This window comes from Cenococcum geophilum (assembly GCF_001692895.1).
Source record: "Cenococcum geophilum 1.58 unplaced genomic scaffold K441scaffold_4, whole genome shotgun sequence".
Lineage (NCBI taxonomy): Eukaryota > Fungi > Ascomycota > Dothideomycetes > Gloniales > Gloniaceae > Cenococcum > Cenococcum geophilum.
This window is the reverse complement of record NW_027137562.1, coordinates 1018307-1041035: the sequence shown is the minus strand read 5'-3', so window position 1 is coordinate 1041035 and position 22729 is coordinate 1018307. Positions and strand designations below refer to the sequence as shown.

At 41.2% G+C, this 22729-nt stretch overlaps 2 protein-coding genes across 2 annotated transcripts; both read right to left on the bottom strand.

Annotated features, from left to right (window-relative positions):
• Positions 1-10323: 10323 nt before the first annotated feature.
• K441DRAFT_539719 (FabD/lysophospholipase-like protein) lies at positions 10324-10545 on the bottom strand (the record flags this gene model as incomplete). The annotated part of the gene is made up of 1 exon (XM_067642567.1): positions 10324-10545. The coding sequence occupies one exon, from the start codon at positions 10543-10545 to the stop codon at positions 10324-10326; it is 222 nt and encodes a 73-aa protein (XP_067508744.1).
• Positions 10546-10898: 353 nt separating this feature from the next.
• On the bottom strand, positions 10899-17894 carry K441DRAFT_602357 (uncharacterized protein; the record flags this gene model as incomplete). The annotated part of the gene is made up of 10 exons (XM_067645267.1): positions 17672-17894; positions 16841-17621; positions 15204-16792; positions 14534-15157; positions 14077-14453; positions 13667-14019; positions 13327-13617; positions 12400-13241; positions 12321-12325; positions 10899-12295 (listed from the first exon to the last, which is right to left on the bottom strand). Exons 1-10 carry the CDS (start codon positions 17785-17787, stop codon positions 10899-10901), a joined length of 6375 nt encoding a protein of 2124 aa, XP_067508743.1. The 5' UTR covers positions 17788-17894.
• Positions 17895-22729: the final 4835 nt, after the last annotated feature.

Below are 22729 nucleotides of genomic sequence, written 5' to 3'. Positions count from 1 at the left end.
GGGNNTNNTNTTNTANNAGGTNNACNATNTNTATNCTATTACTATAGAGGANNTAGTCCTATTCTTTATTAAGCTTATATAGTTATAATTAGGAAGCTATAATAACGGTTTAACCTTTTTTATACACTATACGGTAGAAGGCCAGGGCACTTATATAGTAGTAGTTAATTATAGGTGGGGTAATAAGGGGTTCCTTAGGTTAATATCCTGGGGAGTAAATAAAGGCGGCTAGGCTATACCCTAGGTAAGTCTCTCTACAGTATTTAGAGTTAAAGGTTACTTCTTTTTTCTTTTAGTTAATAGCGGGGTTATATTATTTAAGCTAGTTTATTTTAAGGATAATAGGGTAGTTGGTAAGTGGTATAATATAGGCTTAGAGTTCTTTTTAGTACCTATTTATATCTAGATAGAGTTATGCTATATAGGTAATCTTTTATATAGTATAACTACTATTAGTAAGTTATAGGGCGCGGGCTTTAGTAAGAGGTAAGGTAGGTAGATTATAAGTATATATAAACTAGGTATCTATAAATTTATTAATAGCTCCGCAATTAATTATAGAATAGCTTTTATATTATTTTTTAGCAGTAGTTCCTATTATAGGTAAAACTATCTATTTCTATTTATTTATTTTTACTAAGTTATTTATTAAGCAAGCCAATATATAAATCCCTTCGTTATTAGGGCGTCTTAACCTATAACTTAGAGCTAGGACTTAGCGTTTTCCACTTCTATATCCAACTCTACCACTATTACTATATCTTTATCTTATACGGTAGTAGTATATAGTAACGTATTTAGTATTTAGGGTATTAGGCTAGGTATTAGGCGGCGGCTACTAAACCTAACTATTAGGCAGTTTAAGTTATCGCAATAGTAGCCTTTTTAATAGCATCTATAGCAGCGTCCTAGTTTTTAGAGAAGCTCGCGCTCTCTATTTAGGAGTTTTTATAGAAAGGTTAGTATAGAGAGGTCGATATTAGCTCTAGTAGTATTTAAGGTAATAGGCGTTGGTGGCTTAGTATATATAGGTTTAATAGGTCTAGAGGGCTTCTATAAAAAGGTCTTTAGGTAAGGGTTAGCAGTAGCAATTTAATTTAGTCGTTGTTTAATCTTCTATAGGGTTGCTACCATATTATAAACATTATTATAGTTATAGCTGGCGGCTGCGTAACTAAGGTAATAAGTAACTTTTTTAAGGAGATCTTCCTAGCCTTTAGTGTCGTCTTAAGTAAGGGCTTTAGTATATTTCTAGGATTTAATATAGAACTCATTAAATAATTTAGTAGGGCTTATCTTTAGGGTATATAGTTTAGCTTAGTTAGTAGCTAGTAGGTCGTAGTCGCGGTATATTAGGTTAAGATTATTAAGGATTTTTTAGTAGGACTACTACTTCTAGGGGCTACTAGTCTCCTATTAGGCGAAGAGTCTATTAAATAGTATACCCTTTATTCGCCTCATAATATAGCTAATTTTAGTATCTTCTATAGGAAAAAGGTAGGCGCTTTAAGTTAGTTTTTTATAGATTTATATCTTCTAGTAGCTGTATTCCTTACGGTCTCCCTAAAAGACTAGGGGATTAGGGTAGCGTATATTAGACCCTATAGTAGCAGTTTAGGNCCAATTATTATAGCTTTTATTATTACTACTTTAGTAGGGGTTCCTATTAGGTAAAGCTGCCTAGCACTAATCCTCTATTAAGCGTTAAATAGGTAAAGTTGCCGGGGGTATAGAGACTTAGATAGCGTTATATATAGTAAAGGGGTATCTAGCGTTATTATAAATATACTTATTAAGCTAAGATTATAGATATTTAATTATGCCTTCTTTTTTAGTAACTGTAGCAATTAGTATAATCTTAGCCTTCTTTAACTATTAGACGTCGCGTTTAGACATATAGAGGTTATCTTTAGTTTCTTAACGTGTGTTATCAGCGAGCGCCTTATAAGCTTATAGGTCTTAAATAATATTACAATCTTAGGTAGTATATATCTTAGCTTATATAAGCTTTAGGTAGTAGTTCTATAGAAGGCGGTAATATTTATTAGGGTTTTATGCTACCCTTTTTGCAAACGTCTTGGCGTCTTATATTTTAATTTTAATAGGTAGTAGCCCTTTTATTTACTTATCCGTAGTTATATAGTTAATAAAAGATAAGATATTATCGGTGTCTATCTCCTTAGGGGTTAAAGCTAGGGCTAATAAATCAAATTCTCCTAGGATTAATTGGCGTTATAGGTTAAGTATAGGTATTAGATTATTCTTTAGGTTTAATATAATAGCTAATAAGGAATATTATCTTACTATTATAGGTTCCTTAGAAGTATAAAGTAAGGTAATTTATAGATACGCTGCTTTTAGCAGCGCCTATAATATTATAGAGACGTAGAATTGGTTATAGACTAAGTGTTAGTAGTAAAAAGGCGTAATATAATATTATGGAACGGGGGCAGTGGCTATAAAGCGTATATATTTAAGGAGTTTACAAGACGTTACGCAATCGATCGTAAGGGTCAAGGGCGTAAGGAGGTAATATACCTACGCGTAGCTGATATAAGCTATACGTAAGGTGTATATAAGAGTACGGGGCTCTCCTATAGAGGCCCCTACGGTGGGGTTCCGTGACATTTAGTTACCTATTTTGCTCTAGGCGTGCCTATCTTAGGGCTATTAGTAATCCTTTTTATAGGTGCTCTTTTCCCTAAATAATCTATTACTTTTAGTATCTATTTTTACTATATAAAGATTCCATTCTTAAATCCTTTACTATTTTTATTTAGTCTTTTTCTTACTAATAGGTTAAAGCCTTTATGCCTTTTAACCGAGGTATTAACCTTTTAATCCTGCTGCTAAGCTCTACTTATAGTTTCTTTAATAGTTCTTATTCTATCGCTAAAATCTTAGTTCTATAGAATTCTTAATTCTAAGCTTGCTTCTTTCTTAAGCCGTACTCTAGCCTTAGTCTAATTAGGCTTTTTATAGTATTCTTATTTTATTTTAAAAGTCTTAAATCTCGCTTATCTCGTCTTAAGAGTCCTACGCTATATTTTCTACTTTAATTTATTCTTGTAAACAGCTAGATTATATTCTTATTTATTTATTAAAATCTTAAATCTTACTTATCTCTTCTTAAAAATCTTATACCTTTGGCCTTTTGCCTTTACTAAGTGCTAAAGTAGCTTATTCTCCTACTTCTCTTACGTCTTATAAAGTAATAGACATTATATATAATAGAGTTTTAATCCCTATTAATATTCCTCGTTCTATAGTAGAATTATCCTTTACCTCTTTTACATATTTAAGCTTTATATACTCCCGGTTAGTCGCCTATTTTCTTTTATAATTACTACTAATAGTCTAATTATTCTAATCCTTAGATTCTATTACTTAGTGGAACTAGTATATAAGAAACTTCTCCGCTAACTACTAGCTAGCTATACTGTCTTAGTCCTAATCTAGTTTATAAGGTTAATCTTATTCTTTATCTAACTCTCCTATACCCTAGAGTTCTCTTAACTTAGGCTCTTATAGCTAATATCTTATGCCGTATTTAGCGTCCTTATTAACTTAGTATGCGTTATTATAATATAACGTAAAGTAATTAATTAAATACTGCTTAGTTCTGCGCAATATACTTATATCTATATTATTATGCTCTAATAATCTTATACCCCTTACTACGTGGTTATTTTAACTACCTCTATAGTCTCTAGTAAAATAACCCTATTTTCCACAATTTATATAAGCTCTTTATTTATACCACTTTTCTTACTATAGAGTCCGCCTAAATATCTTCTACTATTAAGATCCCTAGTTTATACTCTGCTCCTTAGTCCTATAATTATTTAATCCTTAATCTTTAGGTTTTTATAGTTTCTTATTCTACCTTTTAGATTCTTTAGTACTGCTTAGGAAGAAATCTACCAGATTCTACTAACCTAGAAATTCCACTAAATTCCACTAACGTAAGATTTCTACCAATATCCACTAAGGACCTAAAAATTCCACTAAACCCTATAAATTAATTTTAAGCACTATACCGCCTAAAGCTAGGTAGAGGCTTAAGCTTACTACGTAAAGATATTAAAAGGACTAGTATTTTACTATAAAAAGGATACTTAAAAAACCTAAACCCAAATTTAATACTAACTTTATACTTAATACCGAACCTAAAATTATGTAAGGAACTATATAAGAAACTACAGATAACTAAAGCCCGTTTAACGCCCTAGATATCTATATAATTAGAGCTACCCCGCTAGCGCGACTTACTAAGAAACCCAAATATGTAATCCTTACTGTCATTATAGCTAATATTAAGAAGGCCTTAGCACTGAAAAAGGACACTAACTCTATTACAAAGGTACTAGTAGAGTATTATTACCGTCTAGATGCATTCTTATAAAAAAAAAAGCTAATAAGCTACCGAAATACCAACTATATAACTATAAGATTATACTTAAAGAAGGAAAGCAGCCTAGATTTAGACCCTTATACAGGATATCCTAAAATAAACTCTAAGTGCTATAAAAGTATTTAGACGAGAACCTAAGTAAAGGATTTATTAAAGTAAGCTTGTCGCCTATAGCCGTACTAGTAATCTTTATTAAAAAACCTAGTAGCGGTCCATACTTCTATATAGATTACTAAGCTCTTAACGCCGTTACCGTTAAGAACTAATATTTAATCCCGCTAATATAAGAGACACTAAACTAACTAAGTAAGGCTCGCTTCTACATAAAGCTTAATATTATCTCCGCATTTAGAAGTCTGGGTCGGCTCGTGCACGCCAACGGCTTATGCACGATTTCTTGGCCAAGTGTATCACCAAACTTAAGGCTATATAAATCGCAGCACTACGTTAAATTAGATTAAATTTTGGTATTAAACACTTCTTAATTAGACGGTTTGAACTAGCTATAGTATAAAGTCCCTTAGGTAAGCCGGAGCTTGGCGTTGGCGTTAAGGCCTTAAAGCTCTCGGTAAAGGGGTACTCTTATTTATATCTAATATCTTAATAAAATCATTATCTTCTACAACCTCTCTACCTTTGGTTAGAGCCTTCCGTAATCTTTAAGGCCTCTTAGCTTTGTTTTTAAGTTAACGATTAGCCTTACAAGCCTTCTTAGCTGCCTGCTTTTAGAGTCGTAAAGCCTCCATCTCTACCGCTCGCTTAATCTTACTTTATGCCCACTGCTCCTTTCGTACTTCTACTATACGCTTCTTCTCTTCCTTTTAAAGTTACCGTTAAACCTTTTCCTCAGCTTTAAGAGCCTGTTCTTAGTGTTTAGCTCGCTCTTACTTAGCTTAAAGCTCTTAAGCCCGTTAAATCTTAGCAGGGCTATAAAATATAGCCTTACCCTCCTCTAGAGCAGCAAGTTAGGCAAATAAAGGCTTACCCCAACAACGCTTCTTCTTCTCATTATATAGAGCTTTGGTAAGCCTATCTACACAGTATTAAAGGATCTTATTCTCGCCTATAAGACCTAGCACTATACTAACAATTTGCTTTAAGCGCTGAGAGTTTAAATCAGCTAACGAGCTATTTAAAAGCCTACGTACCCTTTACCAATTATCTAGAGTACAAAGCAAGTGTTTTAACTCACTTAAGGAAGGCCTATTATCTTCATTGGTAGGGAACTTATCTAATATAACGCTAGGCTTAAAAGGGTAGAGACCTGTTCTTTTCTATCTGCTCTCTACGTTGGATATAGTAAAAGCCTTTCTAAAGGCGGCCTAAAATAGTTAGAAGAAGTCTCTTTTGGTAAGGGAATAGAGGCCATCGCTCTTATATAGAAAATTGGTTTAACTCCTAGCTATAATATATCGCTAGCAGTAAAAAAAGGGAGATATCTAGAGGCTAGAGTCTATGGGTTAAATAAGGTAGGTATACTGCTATAAGTATTTGGTGCTTCTTACAATATTCTAAAAACCTTATATTTATATAAGAGCCGTGCCCATTAACAATAAGAAGCCTCCAGTCTCTTCCATTTCGGGTTTTAGCCTTTATCTCTCTATTAAAGATAGTATTTAGCCAGGAGTATATAAGATTATTATTTGTCTAGCTAGTAAGCGATAAGGCAAAGAAGTAAGGGTGTTTATTTAGGTCGTAATCTTAAAGCCAGGAGTCTTAGATATCGCTACTAACTGCTTAGTAGATAAGGCCTAGTAAGAGAGTTGTTCCATCTATATAAATTATTACTAAAACCGTAATCCACTCTCTATTCCTATCTTAGATCGTATTCTTAACCCTTCCTAATTTAAATGCCGCCTAAGAGAATACCCGCTTAAGCTTTATAAGCATACCAATAAAGAAGCCTTTCTTATCCATATTATATATATTTTGCCACTTAATCCTATATTCCTTAATATTTTAGGCTAAAAGTAAAAGATAGAGGCCAAAGTAATAAGCCAATTCAGCCTTTTTGCGTAGTTTATCTATAGGAGTAAGGTAGTAGCTCTTTAGAGAGGTGCCTTGCTTTTTAATCTAGCGCGCAGCCTAGTAAGATCCCGGTTATTTTCCAGAAATCTCTTAAGCAAAATTTTGTAACATAGCAACTATAGGAGGTAGGCCACGGTTTATAAGGTCTTTAACGTAATTTATAAGCACCTTGAATTGTTCTTTGGTAAGGAAAGATTAAGAGTCGTAACCTTCTGCCCTTAAGCCCGTAATATTGCGATAGCGGCGTAAAAGGGTAGTTCGATCTACTCTATACTCCTTTACGGTTTAAGTGTAATTAGGCTTTAATTGTAAGTCCAAAGTAGCAAGAGCGGCCTCAATTGAGTCCATAGTTGTAGAGTTATAATATTTTTAATATTCGCGATTTTTGGATTTTAGTATGTATAAGGTGAGACTATATACGACATAAGCCAATCGCTTAACCGCCTCCGCATTATGAAAGGAGATAAATAGCTTACTATATTTTGTACCTAATATAGATTATTTAAGTACTTAGTAATACCCTTTGGCCTTATAAACGCTCTAAGCTTGTTTTAATATTACGTAAATAATACCCTATATCCCTACCTAAATATCTTCTATACTACTTATATTAACGATATCCTAATATATAGTAATAACCTAACCAAATACTGGAAAAACGTTAATCTTATCCTATAAGCCCTATAAGGAGCTAGTCTATAATTAGATATAAATAAATGCGAATTTTATAAAATAAAAGTCCTATACCTTAGGCTTCTTATTTCTATAAACGGCATATAAATAGACCTAAAGAAAGTTAAAGTAATTATAAACTGGTAAGATCCTAAGAACGTTAAGGATATAAGAGCCTTTATAGGATTTACCAATTTCTACTAATGGTTTATTAATAACTTCTTCGCCTTAGTTTTACCCCTTATAGCTTTAACCTAAAAGAATAAAGCCTTTATCTTTAATAAGGAATGTAAGAAGGCCTTTACTTATTTAAAGGTTATATTTACTACCACGCTTATACTTTAATACTTTAACCTAAACTAAATAAGTGTTATAGAAGCTAACTTATCCAACTATATTACTAGAGGTATTCTATCTTAATATAACGAAGATAGAGTATTATACCCTATAGTATACTACTTAAAACGACTAAGCCTAGCTAAATATAACTATAAGATCTACAATAAGGAGTTACTAGCTATTATTAGATATTTTAAACAATAGTAACCTAAACTAGAAGGCGCTGGGTTTCTAATTAAGGTCCTTAGCAACTATAAGAATTTATAATACTTTACGACTATAAAACAAGGAGCGTTTAGAGGATCTCCTACCCAAGCTATGGAAATCGAGGCCTCTACTCCTCCTCCTAGAATTAGATTTAAAAAGCTTTGCAACAGCTATACATTAAGAATCCTAAAATTTAAAGAAAACTACGTAATTAAGAAGGCCTATATAAAAGAGGTTAACAAAGATAGGGACGGACTAGCAGCTAGTTCTAGCTCTAAAAACTCTACTATAAAATACCTTCTACAGCTAAAAACATAGCTACTATCTCTAGCCTCTAGAGTCCAGCAATTAGTTCAAAATTGGAAAATAGAGAGAATCTCCCTAAAGTGGCAAAAACCGTAGTCTCCTCCTATTTCTGCATCCTTTTCTATCTCTAAAAGTAGTAAGGAAGAAGCTGCATAAGAACATTTAAGACTAGTAGAAAATTTACAAGAATCCCTAGAGTGGGACTTAGTAGATATATACTATACAGATAGCTTAAAAGATAGTAAATTAAGTGCAGCAGTCGTATGCAAAATAGGAGAGAAAAATAGGATTAAATATGCAACAAATTAGAATTTAGAACCCTACATGGAAATTATAAACGCAGATCTCTATGCAGTCTATAGGGCCCTAGAGCACCTAAAGCAATAACTAAGACTAGAAGAGAAATAGCTCTATATCTTTATAGATAGCTAAGCGGCTATTAAGAGATTACAGCTTAATTCTCTTATAGGGGGGCAAGAACTAGTCTTTAAAATTACGCAAAGCTATTCCTATTTAGCTAGTAGGGGGATCTCTATTAACCTTTACTGGGTTTCTAGCCACCTAGGAATCTATGGAAACGAAATAGCAGATAAGCTAGTAAAAAAGGGCCTTTCTAGAAGAAAACTATAATCTTCTTATACCTCCTTAGCCTATATAGGGAGAGCAGCAAGAGAAAAGATACTAGAATAGTGGAAAAATAACTAGCAGCAGAATAAGAATAAAGGAAAACACTATACTAGGATCTGTAAAGGAAGCTATTCCTTTTCTCTTAAAGCCCCTAAGGATAAATATCCTAAACGGCTACAATTAGCTTTCTTCCAGCTTAAGCTAAGAAAAGGCTATTTTAAATCCTTCTCTAAAGTAATAGGGGGGGAGGACGAAGATGGTAGATGCTTTAGGGAATGTAGAGCACTACAAACCCCTAGGCACCTACTACTAGACTGCAACCTATATAGAGAAGAAAGAAGAGAAATGCAAAAGAAACTAGGCTCTTCTCTCTCTCTAAAGAAGCTATTTTGTACACAAAAAGGAAGAGAGGCGCTTTTTCTATTTCTAAGTAGGATAGGGATAGCTACTAAAAAGTGGCTAATAACAGTAGGATCTATAGAAGGAGGTAACTCCTACTAGGCTCCTAGTAAAGAGATATTAGTAAGCAAAAGGACAGAAATAAATTACAAAAGGATAGGGATAGGCGTTAGGACTTCTTATTTCTTATAGTTTTCTACCATTTTCTCATTCCCTAGTAGTTATTTGTAACTTAGTATTTTACTAAGGAACTATAAACCCCTAGTTTAGGGGCTTATAAACTACTAGGATATAGTTACTAGTACATGTTAAGCTGCCCTAAGGGATTCATGTATAGGACTATAGCGCCATAGCCTAGAGGCTGCATGCGCAGTATTGTACGTAGTATAATACAACGGATATATAAAAAATAAAAATAAAAAAAGGAACTTAGTTATATACTAAGAGCTAGGCTGCGCAAAACACTAACATTCTCTCCCGGACATGCTGTTAGCGCATGTTTTCATCTGCTTAAATACCGCCTGCGACTCAATGTATCGGTCTGTAGCAGCAATAATGGCACTTTTCTGCTTCGAGTCCTCTAACGCGATCTCCTCTAGCCCCCTCAACACGTTAAACCGATAGTACCGTCCCGTGTCGTTAAGTTGCGATTTGTCCCGGGAGAATCGATCTGCTGTCTTCTCCGTCTCCGTGGCGATCGCCAGCAGAATCTTGCCAATACCAATAAGCTCGCCCTTAAACGGCGTAAGCAACGGAACGCCGTCCTAATGGACACCAAACACTTGACCTTGTCTTTAAGCGAGCCAGACGGCCGCATGTCTTGGGCCTCGTTCTATACCTCATATACTGGGTTGTTTGCTCCTATAGCCCCGTCGACGAAGTTCTCCCCAAAGTCGCTGACGGTAATGGGATCGGAGGAGGCTGCTGACGTCACTCGGCCTGCCTCCCGTATTTTGGCGGTGCGGAGGAGTCGTTCGCGGCCGCGTGGCGAGCGATAGCTGGTGAGCCGCACTGTATCGCCCGTCTCGCTGCTTGTTGCACACACGAATCTACATTCTACTCGTTAATATCACTACGGTCCGCGCCAGGTCGTTTTACTCACACTTTGCATTTCGCATCTGGCGCATCCTTTAAGAGTGCATCCTCTGCAAGGCCTTGCCTTGCAACAATCTCTTTAATCGCCCGCTGCAGCTCATCCGAATCAAATCGTCTTTGGACCTGGCCCTTGATCGTTACGCAGTGTCTCCGCTTCTGAAAGATCCTGTCTGATGGTGAGACATATGCGTCAATGCACTCGTCAACCGTCATGCGCAGCCGACCCAGCATGATCGCTATGAGCCTACGCATCTCGTCAGCGTACACAGTACATTCAGCAGGGCAATCACTACGCACCCGCCAGTGCTGGTGCCTCCGATCATGTCGAAGTAGTCGCAAGGCTTCGGCGGCGATTCCGGGTCGATGGTATCCATTAGCTGCTTCACGATCTGAAGCGTCGACAGGCCGCGGACGCCGCCGCCATCGAGAGCGAGCAGACGGAAGTCATGCTCGGGCATGGCGGGGAATGGCGAGTGCAATGGCTCAGCGAAGCAGCCAAATTGGGAAGAGAACTACGCAGCAATACCGTCACGCCTTCGCAGGACTATGGAGCCGTGCATGCGATGCAAAGAGTGCTGTGACACATCTTCAGCTCAACGAGGGTGAGAATGTAGATGGTCACGTGGTGCATCTGCAGCTACCAAGCCCCTGTGTGGTGGCTAGGTGGGCTTGGCTAGGTGTGCTGGTTGGTATCTACCTAAAAGGCCCCCACAGCCCAAAAAGCCAGGAACGCCTCTTTCCTCTAGTCGACGCCGCCAATGACAATGTAGGTATCAGCTATTGAAAAGCGAAATTTCGTCAACATGCGCAACTAGCACAGATTGATCCATCCCTCGTGTATATGCGTCAACTCCTTGCTCTCCCCATTCATCAACCCATGTACATAGCATTCGCCCACCAATCTATGTACCCGCAATCCATCTGTACTCCCATGTAATCGCACGAGAAATGGAACTGCGCTTCCGTCAAAGATGGAGACGAGGTCGCCTTTCTGCACAACGCCCGGTGCGATACCGACATAGCCTCGCAACGTAACGAAGAAGCGCCATCCTGTGAGGCATTCAAAGAGGGCGCGTTTGTAGTTTTGAGAGTAACTGGGGGCAGTAAGGTCGAGCGTCGGAGGGGTGGTCGATGACCGCAATGGAGACGGCTTGTATCTGTTTCCGGACTTTGTAGTCGTAAAGGACGTTGGCGGTAGTGAAGTTGTGGATATCATTGTATGTTCTGCATGCAAGACCTGTCTGAGGGCCTTGTACGAGGTGTGTAGATCAGTGTCGATGTCGGGTGTGGTGCGCGGATACCGGGCCCCCGCGACTGGGACCTTCCACTTCAGCTCCTCCTTCTTGCCCTTGTACGAGTGCTTGTCCTTGTCCAGGTGCGAGTTTGGGTTCAGTCCGTCCACCATCTCGTCTACCTCGTTCAAATACGCCGACAGCTCCTCTGGGGTGTTGGTGGCTGCGGAAACGGCTTCCACGGTGTCCACACGGAAGCCATTGATTGCTATTTCGGTGGGAGATTCGCAACGCTTGACGTGTGGTTGGGGTCTCCAGGATGCGGCGAATACGATGCCTCGATGCGAAGATTCAAATAGGCAGGGTGGCTTTGGAACGGTCCAGTCTGGGATCCAAGATGGGAAGAGGGCGGCGTGTTCTTTAGATGCGGCGGATAACCCTGCGCGATATAGTAGGAGCATGATCTTTCCCTGCTCAATAAACGCATGCGCAAAACGGCAAATGATGGTCTCTAAGGACGACTTGTAGTCTGGTTCGAAAGCAGGATTCTGCCCATCAGCAGCGAACCCCAGAAGACCAAACAGGCGATCCCTCGCGAGCGTAGACTCCGCATATCTGAACGTTTCAAGCAGCCCGATGAGAGCCCAGCGCGTCTTTCTCGCCTCCCACTCGCGATGTTTGGCGAGCTCGAGGAAGTTATTCCAGGGTGTGCTGAGACTGGAGTAGGCGCTAGAAGTGCAGAACTCGTTGTCGATGGTCTCAACGGCGCTGTAAAGATCATTCCACTCGACGAGCCATTTGCCGCAGATCATTCGTATGCTAGATGCCAGGACAACCTCCTGGATGACCCATACCCTCCGGAACCAAGGATTCTGGAAGAGGTTTATGATGTCATGCCATAAGGGATTATCAGGAGTCGGAACTGGCCTATCTTCCCAAGATGATGGAATTGGAGGTAGGCAATCCGGCCATGCGTCTCCGTCGTCTTCCTGGTGGTTTACCTTCCCTTCCGATACTGCAGAACCATTCACAGCCACCTGGTCTCGAGATTGCAGAGATCGTTTATCTTCCTTCTTCGACGAGGGTTGGTTTGCCTTTGCGCTGATTTGCATCAAAGCCTGCATGGCGCGGTCATACACAGCGTCCCCACCCAGAAACACCAACGTCGACATTACTTGCCGGAAAATGAGCGGGAGGAGCCGTATCTGGATTTCTTTTTCCTGGTTGTCGTCCTGATTGATGCACACAGCATCTACCCACAGAAATAGCGGCTTCTTCTTTCGCCTCAGATGCTTTAGTGCGGTGTGTAGTGAAGATGTAATATTTAGATACCCGCCTGCGGTTTCCAACATGGATGACCGCGAATCGGCTCCCCATACATAGGACAGAGCTCTGAAATTCCCGGCCGATTCGATTGGTAAGTGGACGATGATGCCTCTTAAGGGACGCTCCGACGACTCTGAAGGCAGCAGGCTCAGTAATCGTATTTCTTTTTCTGGAAGCTTTTGATAGCAGAACGGATAGGCTGGGGTAACCCAGCTCGCAGGATTGCTGAAGTGTTGTGGTATGTTGGAACTTGGAGTCGGATGACAGAAAAATGGTGTCTTCATAGAGCCAAAATGTAGATACTGTGGCTTGAGACACAGCTGCGTCAAAGGCAAATCGTCCAGTTCAGGAACTGGAGCTACGTGAGGACTTCCGGGCGGAACCACAACAAAACTAGGCGGCACAGTTATAGAGGTCGACATGTTCTCGATCTTTACCATCAGCCTTCGATTCCCGCTAAAGATGAGCCGATCTGATGCAACTAGCCGCCATGGATTCGTATACAAATCGACGGTAGGGTTGGAGTAGACGTCGCTGATCCTCATCAAGATACTGATATTGTCTGGCGAGTCCTGCTGCACGCGGTATTTTCGAATCTATGCCTACTTAGCAGCCAAACCCTTGAACAGAGCAACGAGAGTGGAGTGACGTCAAGAACTTTAGCTAAAAGAAACCACTCACGCGTTCAAGATCAGATATTCGAAGAGAAAATGGTTCTCTCCGATCTCCGGCAGTGACGCCAATTTCAAAATGATACGTGGGTTTGGTGACCCGCCAGGAGGCAGCTTCCAATTGGCCCTGACTTTCAAGAATCGACGAAAAGTGTGCACTCGCGTCTCCACTAAGCTCAAAAGCGGAGGTGTTTTTGCCGTTCGAGAAAGGTGCATAGCCAGCTCTTCGACGCAGACTACTCGTCCAGTGGGTCTCAGGATCGTATACGGGGGTGAGATGATTCTTGAAAAATATATCTGCCTGTTGCGTCTCTTAGCGTTTTAAACAGAGTTTAGCTGAGATGTCCTACCATGAGTTCGCCCATATACCTAAGCCTTAATCGTGCGTTATCCTGTGAATTTGCTTCATCATCGCTGTCGGCGCTGTCGTCCTGAAAATTCTCGTCTGACTGGATCACATCAAGAAATGGTAGTCCACGGTTTTTCCTCGCATTATCGCCCGCCTTTTGCCTTGCTTCGTGTCTCTCGGCCCTGCCCAGGTCACTGATATTGAGTAGCCGAAATCCGTCCAGCCTTTCCTCATCATCTATGTTACCCGTACCTGCACAATCGTTGTCGCGGTGTGTGAACGGCGAGGCGGCTGTATGCAGCTCCATTGCGCTTCCAGCGTACCTCTTCGTCCGCTTCGCCTCTTCCGGGTCGTCTGCCTCGATGATCAGCCTTTATGTTGCTATGAATTATGGATCAGAATAGGACTCACTTTCAGGAGCAGGTGGTAGATTGACATGGATACCATGCCGCAAATAGATCAGTCTGATCCGCTCAAGATCCGGATCAGTTAGAGTAAGACTGAGCAACGTTCGATGGGCGGTGTCCACGATTTGGCAATAACTGCTCAAGGAATCAACGAGCTCAAAATGAGGTGTTGCCGCAGTGATACACCCTTCTATGAAAAAGAACTGTAACTTTTCAGCTGCTATTAAAAAAGCAACCTCACCCTTTCCTGAACGCCCGTGCAGTTCTTTTCCAGGCGCACCGAGAACATGTGTTTCAACAATTGAGGAAGCTACTGCTGCCTCTATGTTTTCAATCTGTACACAAACATTCTCTCGATTGGGGTGCGGGGTTGGAACTAACCTACGTACTATTTTAGCACAGGAAGCGAGTATATGCAGCCTTCTTGAGATAAGCGAGGAATGAAGATAGGTAAAACTTACGATTGGAGAAATGGTGTGCGCGCTCTTAAGAACCTGGTATACTCGTAGTGCACACTAACACGTCCCTGTGGCTTTGTCTCGCTGTGCACGATTTTCGACAACTGTAGCGAGTTGACCTTTAGAATCCACAGAAGATCTTGCATCTCCGATAGTTCTTCGCTCGTAAACGCGAGGAGAGGAACGACTCCCCGGAAGCTAGATGCCAAGTGGGCTCGATCGCCGATGAAAAAGCGAGGGTCTGAAGAGCACGCCAAAACATCAAAACCATCTTTTCGTCCGGAATAGACGATTGGAAATATCGGACGAGACATCAATGGCCTGATGGCTGCATGAGCCCTTATCGGATTCATCGTCTTGATGACCTTGCTCAAACTATGGAATATTTCCGTAATTTTGGAAAGAGTTGTTGACATGGTGATGAATGTTACTTTCGCGATTAGTGGACCTAATTCTGCATCTTCATTTGCCAAAAGACACCGGAAGAGCACAGTACAAGTCGGAAACTCCGCTTCGAGGTTTGGCAGTTGATCTCGCGCCTCTTGAAAGGAGAGCCATGGGAGGGTGCGAGGGCTTCTAGAATATTTAGTTGGTAGATAAAGCAAACGCTTTTCCCGAAAAAGATAACTGGGCTGCATTAGTCATATATTATTGGCCGGGTTATGGAACATACTCAACCAACTCCTCGTTCCCGCTGTAGAATGCTTGAATCCGCTCGTAGATGTGGACCAGTAGTTGCCTGTTCAGCTGTGAGTTGCGCAATAGCTCGATGCAGCGCACATAATATTGTATGTCCACTTTGACTGCAACTCCGAAGTACTCTAGGAAGCTCCAGCGCGAGCTTTTAGGGTCTGGTATATCTAGGACACAAATATCTGGATGTGAACCCACTTCGCGGTCAAGAAACAGCAGAACTGTATTTGACAATGGAGAAAACCTGCCATTGCGACACCGCACAATGATAGAGCCTAGAGCTTGTCGAAGCTTGCTTGCAGCTTCCGCAGCGTCTTTCCGAGACTCATCGTCCTCGATCCATTTCGAGTAGTAGCTCCAATGTTCGCGCAGAATCCAGAGGAGATCTGAAGAAATGCCTTTGGTAAAGAGGAACTGCATCTCGTCAGACAGCTGATAGTCCACCACTCCTGGCATTGACGGCAAAACTTGAACAAGCCGCGGAATTGTAGATAGACCGAATGATGCTGTCAACCACTTGCGCCAATTGTCATCAATAGATGAAAGCCTATCGATGTAGTCTCTATTGACGAAGGAGAACTTGGTTTTGAGCAGTTCGTAAATGTGAGCTAGGGGGCTTCCCTCTTTGACTGGCTCCTCAACGTATAAAGTTGATCCCAGGCATTCCTTTCCGTTCTCTGTGATGAACCATAGGCTAACAGTGTTTGATATCCGCCAGGATGATTTGTAGAGGTACACCACGTGTGTGACAAATTCTGTCCGAGTAAGTGTAGGTGGATATAAGGTAGAAGCATGCGTGTGAGCGATAATGCGACAAACATCGAATGTGCTACACTCTTTGACGCCTAGTTCCTTGAACAACTTTCTTCGGACGGGATCCTGGGCTGCTTCCTGATTGATGGTGAGAACTGAAACACCGCTGGGAATTTCGGCGCCCTTTGCATTCTGAGGGAAATAGATATCTTTCTGGTGTATGTTGGTCCACTCTTCAGTCCGTAGAGGGATGAGGTTTAGTTCTCGCGCGAATGTTTTGCACTGACGATCAGCCATGAGTGGTAGCAGTGCCTTGGCGAGCTCAGAATGCCATAACGCTGGCTTCGAATAGCAGGATTCGCCGAGTGTTTTCAGGCCCTTCAAGAAGTCCATCGAAGATTGGCGTGTCACACCTAAATGGAATAAAGTGTCGAGTTCCCAAAGAGGATAATTGAAAGACAGAAAGCGGGGTGTAGATTGTGCGTCCAGGATCAGGGGTTGATCACTAGTGTCCCTGAAAGTAGGCGGGACGTAAGTTAAAGATCTCGGTCTTGCCATGGTCCCGAAATAGGATTCTAGAACAGGTCTCATCGAAAGCTCTTCGAGGATTCTGGTCTTTGTGGTATCGAAAAAGGATGAGACGGGGCCAGTTGGAACATAATGAGGCCAGTAATATCGCATTGGCCCAGAATTGAAATGATCAATAGCTTCTAAAAACGCATTGACTGTTTCGCGTCGAAGTGCATTGTTCCATGGGGAAGACAGGTCGATATCCTCCCGATTGGCAGTGAGAAGGAAATCTGCCTGCAAGAGAAACTACATCCTATCAGGAAATGCTAGCAGTCGTAGCAGACAACAACTTACATTGAATCCATAGCTTCTTATAGGTAGAAATGCATAGACCTTCTCGGCCACCAAGATCGGCTTTTCTGTTAGATCCGCGACCGGGAATCCTAGGACAACGTCTGACTTAGAGCTGTTGGGTCTCTTTGGTTCAGGCGGAAGTTCGGTGACGACATGTTTCTTGACAATATATTGTACGCTAGATTGCTCCCGGTTCAGTATTACGAGCTTCTGTCCATCTGCTTCAAAGTCGTCTCGTCTTAGGCACTCGGACCATTTCGTCCCATCCGTTCGGGTGACTTTGAGTTCTATTCGTTTCAATCGTCGAAGGAAAAGGAGGAGCATGGGATCAAAGGAAGTAATCTCTTCCACAAGCTCGGATTCGTCGTATCGATCGGATATTCGAAGGTAGAAAGACGTATCTCTACCCTGGGTTGTCTCCGGAAAGGTGTCCCATTGGGGTGCGATCATGCCGAGCTCTCCGTCTTCGCGTGTATCAAGCTTAAAGCTGTATCCACCAGACGAGATCCACACAGCATTAGCTACTTTAAAGACAGACTTGAACCCGATGCCTTTCTCGCCAATATAGTGATCAGATCCCGCTTTCGTACTGCCACCGATGGTGCAAATCGCTTCGACATTTCTAGCTGTAAAGCCGACCTCGTTGCAATCGACACAGAGGCTACCTGGCTGATGCGTAATGCATAACGTTGGAGTCGAGCATGTATACTCATTGTCATCGGCATTCTGCAGTAATTCGAGGAGGAAATGTGTAGACTTGTTGTATAACTGCTCTGATACACTAATGAAATTAGCAGAGTAATCGTTAGAGCGGATCTCAATTTTCCATACAGCTTCAGGGATTGGCGCATAAACGACACGACTCTGGTTGCTCCGATAGTTCCCTCAAGCGTATTTTCTCGACGGATTCGCTCTATCAGAGCCCTTGGAGACTCTTCACTATCCATCTTGAGGGTTCGCACCGGGGCCTGACTCCGTTCGTTGAAGCAGCTATGGCTGCTCTGATCGAGTCGTAATTCTGAGCTGTTTGAACGGCATCGTCGTTGAATTCATTAAGTTAGATGCATGCAGCGTATCCAGATGAGAGGGGCAAGGAAGCCTTATATGATGTGAAGCAGCAATTGAGGCGAAGCCGTCATGTTGCTGCCATGATACGTTGAGCAGCAAGGCTGCCTGAATTTAAACGGATGGTATTGATTGAAGGCGCCGGCACGGCCAGTACAGCCTCATGGAGATTTACTAAACCTATTACGGAGGTGTTTAATAAAAGAAACAGCCTATAGCTAGTGTACGCTAAGCTTTTTTTGCTGCTCAGACTTTTTAATACTACCACAACATATCCCTTCGTGCGGCAGAAGTCACTTTTCGTATTGGGCGCTTTTGGCGCTTTCGCCCGGGTTACAGCCGTTTCAATAATATTGGTAAAAACCGCCAAGCCAAAAGAGCCGCATCGCACCCCACCAAAATTTGTATGAGGGGTAATTCTTTCGATTTTTACCACTTATAATGCGTTAACCACCTACTGTAAGTGCCCAAATATTGAAGCTGGCGCGTTACCTAATTAAGTCGATTGTATAGAAATCTTGGTGTTGTAACTTATGGCGCCCCAACAGCAGCAGCTGCCTACTAGATTGTTAGGCCGTGCTCTAAAGCCTTCTGAACGAAAGCGGGCTCAATCTGCGCCTGCTTTTGCTGTCTTACAGCCGCCTAAAAAGAGGGTAAAGAAGAAGGTAAAGAAGAAAGTAAAGGTGGCGAAGAAGAGGCAGAAGATAATACCAGTACCGTTAACGTGGGACCCCAGGAAGCGAGACACCCCCCCTAGCGAGACACCCCCCCTAGCGAGACATTCGCGCCCATGCCTCCCCTTCTTCTTCCCTGCCAAATTACACCCAAATCGAAAATTTCTAGCACAAATCGCCATGTCCCTTCCTAAATTCAGTTCTCGCGAAGCCGAAACCTCNATACAAAAAGCTATACAAGACGTTGAATTGGGCGTTGAGCCGTCGATTCGCAAAGCCTCCGACGTTCGCGCATTACCACCCTCTACCGTTGCCCATCGTCTTGCTGGGCGTCTCCCTCGACACCTGGCCCATAAAACCCTACTGCATNCTTATCAGGAGGATCAAATTGTCAAATGGATACGCGAATGTCAGTCCTGGGGCTTTCCAATAAGAGTTAATATGCTTCCTACAATTGCGAACTCGTTCTTGGCAGAAGGCAGGGTTATAGGTAAACATTGGGGGGAAAGATTTATGCAACGCCACGGGCTCTACAGTATTATGAGTCGTCAATTGGATTACCAGAGAGCCTGGAATAATGATCCAGTTATTATTCGTGACTGGTTTAAGTTCTTTCAAAGCGTACGGGATAAATACTCAATTAAGCACTCTAAATTCATGCACAACTTTAACGAAAAAGGGGTAATGCTAGGCCTCGCAGCATTGGCTCGAGTAATCGTAGATAGCAAGACTAGTAAGGAGAGGTCAAAGAATCGGACTGTTCAACAACCAGGAACACGAGAGCTAGTCTCTGTAATTAAGACAATTAGCGCCAACAGCTCTCACCTACCTCCGTTTATAATTTGGAAAGGGCAGCAACACCAGGAGACTTGGTATCAAATTACTGAGCAGGATAAACGTCTTCGTGGGTATACCTATGCAACCTCAACGAAAGGCTGGACGGACGACTCGCTAGGCCTACACTATATTAAACACTACGATACTCACACGCGACATCTTGTGGAGGACGATAAGGGCNACATTCGAAGCTATCGCATGCTTATAATGGATAATCACTCAAGCCACGTCACCTGGCAGTTCATCGAGTATGCGCTGTCGCATAAGATCGTTCTAGTCGCGCTCCCACCTNATTNAACGCACAAGCTTCAGCCACTAGATNTNAGCTGTTTTGGACCTCTTCAGTACTACTACGGCGTAGAGGTGGACAACTTCTGTCGTTATGGCCATGCAGGAATCAANAAAGAGTATTTTATNAAGCTCTACCCTATNGCGCNCGCCAAGGCNTTCACTTATGAGACGATTTGTAGCGCCTGGAAAGCTACAGGTCTTCTACCATACAATCCTACCGCTGTCTTAAAGACTCTACCACGCATAGAGGCCTCCGCAAGCCCTAAAACGAGCCAGTTNATTGCGATTACAGACCGTCGAACCCNAAAGACCCCNAGGACTGTAGAGGACCTTNAGTCTCTACGAAATTANATCACCNAATCAACTACCGAGCGACNAGACGGTATGCTTGAAACCCCTATTNAGCGACGCGTTGAAAAGCTGTTTAAAGCTNCTGTNGGCTTTGCTACTGATGNACAAATANANAGAGAAGAGAATAAGCGATTTCAGAAGTATAAGATAGATAAGAAAAGTAGTAGGAGACTCCTAAGTAAGGGCAGAGTCCTTACCCAGGAGGACGTCGATCGATTGAAGTCGGAGGATCTACAAAAACAGGAGCTTGCTGCCCAAAAGTTAGCTTAAAAGGAGTATGAGGAAGGGACCTCTCTACCAGTGCTTGACGTTGCTTTGTATACTAGAGCTGTATTAAACCCTAGTGAATATAGTTAAGACTGGGCAACCTTTACATACGTCTTTCGGTATAATCCTCAGCCTGCAAAGGAATTTGGTAGTGAGTTGATCTGGAAGGGAGGCTCGGAAGAGTGTGGTGGTAAGCCATCTAATTGGTCAACGTTGGGGGCAAACTTACGCCCATAACGTACTCGGAAACTTCTAAGCCGTTTTCTTTTATAATAAGAAGCATAATCGCTTTAATTTGGGCTATTTATATTTAATATAAAGGCGTTGTTGATTTTATTATTAATACAAATGCATCTGGGGGTAAGTGACTCGCTTGGGGGGGTGTCTCGCTTCCTGGGGTCCCACGTTACTATCGCCATCACCACTACTGTCTCTACCGTCGCTAGCAATACCTACAGAGCCTAGTGTAGATGAGGATAATAAGGGTAAAAATAAGGATATTAAGGAGCCCGTAGAGGTAGAAGATGAGGATATAGGCTCGCCGCCGCCGCCGCCACTAGTACGCTTTATAAGTGTTTAGAATATAGTTATAAGTAGTAAAAGAGAGTCTCTTCCTGGTATAAAGTTAGCTATATTTAACACTAAAAATATATACTACTTTAAGCTAGACAAGTGGCAGAACTAGATTATACTGCTTTTATTACTATAGAAGTTTAAGATTACTCGGCTCTAAGCTATTACCTTTTATAAGAAGGCGCGACAAGCTAACTGCTGCCCTTAAGATATTTAGTCGAGTAAGGATCTAGATTAAGATCTCGCTATAATTAAGGAGTAGCACAAGCGCTAGCCGTTAAAGTCTTTATCCTTAAACTTTACCTTATATTTAATTAAGGAGAAGGAGCTAGAGACTTAGGCTCCTACTATAACTCTAAGTTAGCATATAAGCAATAGGCCTATAGGCAGAAGGACAGCTATATAGGCTTAACTTACTAATCTACCTAACGTATTTGCTGCTGAGGAGGCTTCTAGTAATAGGATTCTAGTAATTGTAGATAGGTGGCCTTATATAAATATATATTGCCGTAATAAAGGCAAGACGTACTGGCGGAATAAGAAGTCACTTAACTCGCCTAATAGCGTAATTAATTATTATCCTATTAGTATAGAAAACTTCTAATAATAGAATAAGGAGCTCCTCTCTGGTAAATCTACCGTTAAGCAGCTGTTGCAGAATCTTATTGTTAACTTGGTTAACTATAAGGAGAGGAGTTAAAGAAGCTAAAAGGAGCAGGTAGTGGAGAAGAAAGTCCCTACTTAGTTAAATATTAATAAACTAGTGTTAGTTATAATGGTAAAGGAGCTTAGAACTATAAACTAAATTGCTTACCTTCCTTCATAATACGCTTCTCTATAGTATCCTCCGCCATATTTAAATGTCGAAGTACCCTAAAACTTAAGCCCCGTTTAGTCGGAAACAGATCTAGTTAAGCTACTTAGCCAGTTCTTTAAGTGGCTAGCTAACTAGCTAGAGTTTAATAGCGAGAGATAAAGGGCTATTTTAGAGCAGATTAAGGATAAGTTAGTAGAGGAAGAATGGAATTTTAACTTATTAAGGTTATAGAAGCTAGGTAAAGGCATAACGTTAGATTAATAGGAGAACTATAGCTTTAAGATTAGAATGCTACATAGAATTAGGCCTTTAATCTTAAAGTTTAAGCAGTTAAGGTAGTTATCTATTAATCTATAATATATCCTGCCTTTTAGAAGTGCGCTCCTATATATATACTACATACTTAACTAATAGCAAAATGTAGGAAACTCTTAAAGCTTTTAAAGTCCTTAACTAGCTATTGGTTCCTTCTAATTTAAGCCTTAATTTATTAAATATGGCCTTAATAGGATTATAATCTGGAGAGTACGGTGGTAGAAACCGAAGCTTAATACTATACTGCTTGCAGAGCTCTTAAAACCGTATTAATTTATAAATAGAAGCGTTGTTAAGAATAAGGACTAAGTATAGTCTTAGGTATAGTGAATAATAAGGAAGCATCTGCTCCTCTATAAAGGCTTTAAATATCGCAGAGCTAATAAAGCCTTAAAAGATAATATAGCTTAGATATCTGTCGACTGTTAAGGTTAGTAGAAGACTCTACCTTTTTAACCTCTTAAGTGGGCGTGTTATACCATATATAGTCCCTTCTGGTAACTAGCTGTACTTCCTATTACTAGTCCTCTTGTTTACTGCTAACTTATTAAGAAATACTAGCTGCTCTACGGTCTAGCCCTTTTAGATACTAATCTAGGCGTTATAGAGGAGGCTACTCCTTTTAGCAGCCCGAGCTCTAACTGTCTTTTATAACCAGTAACTCCTCTTAAGGATATTGTAAACGGTTGCGGTATATAC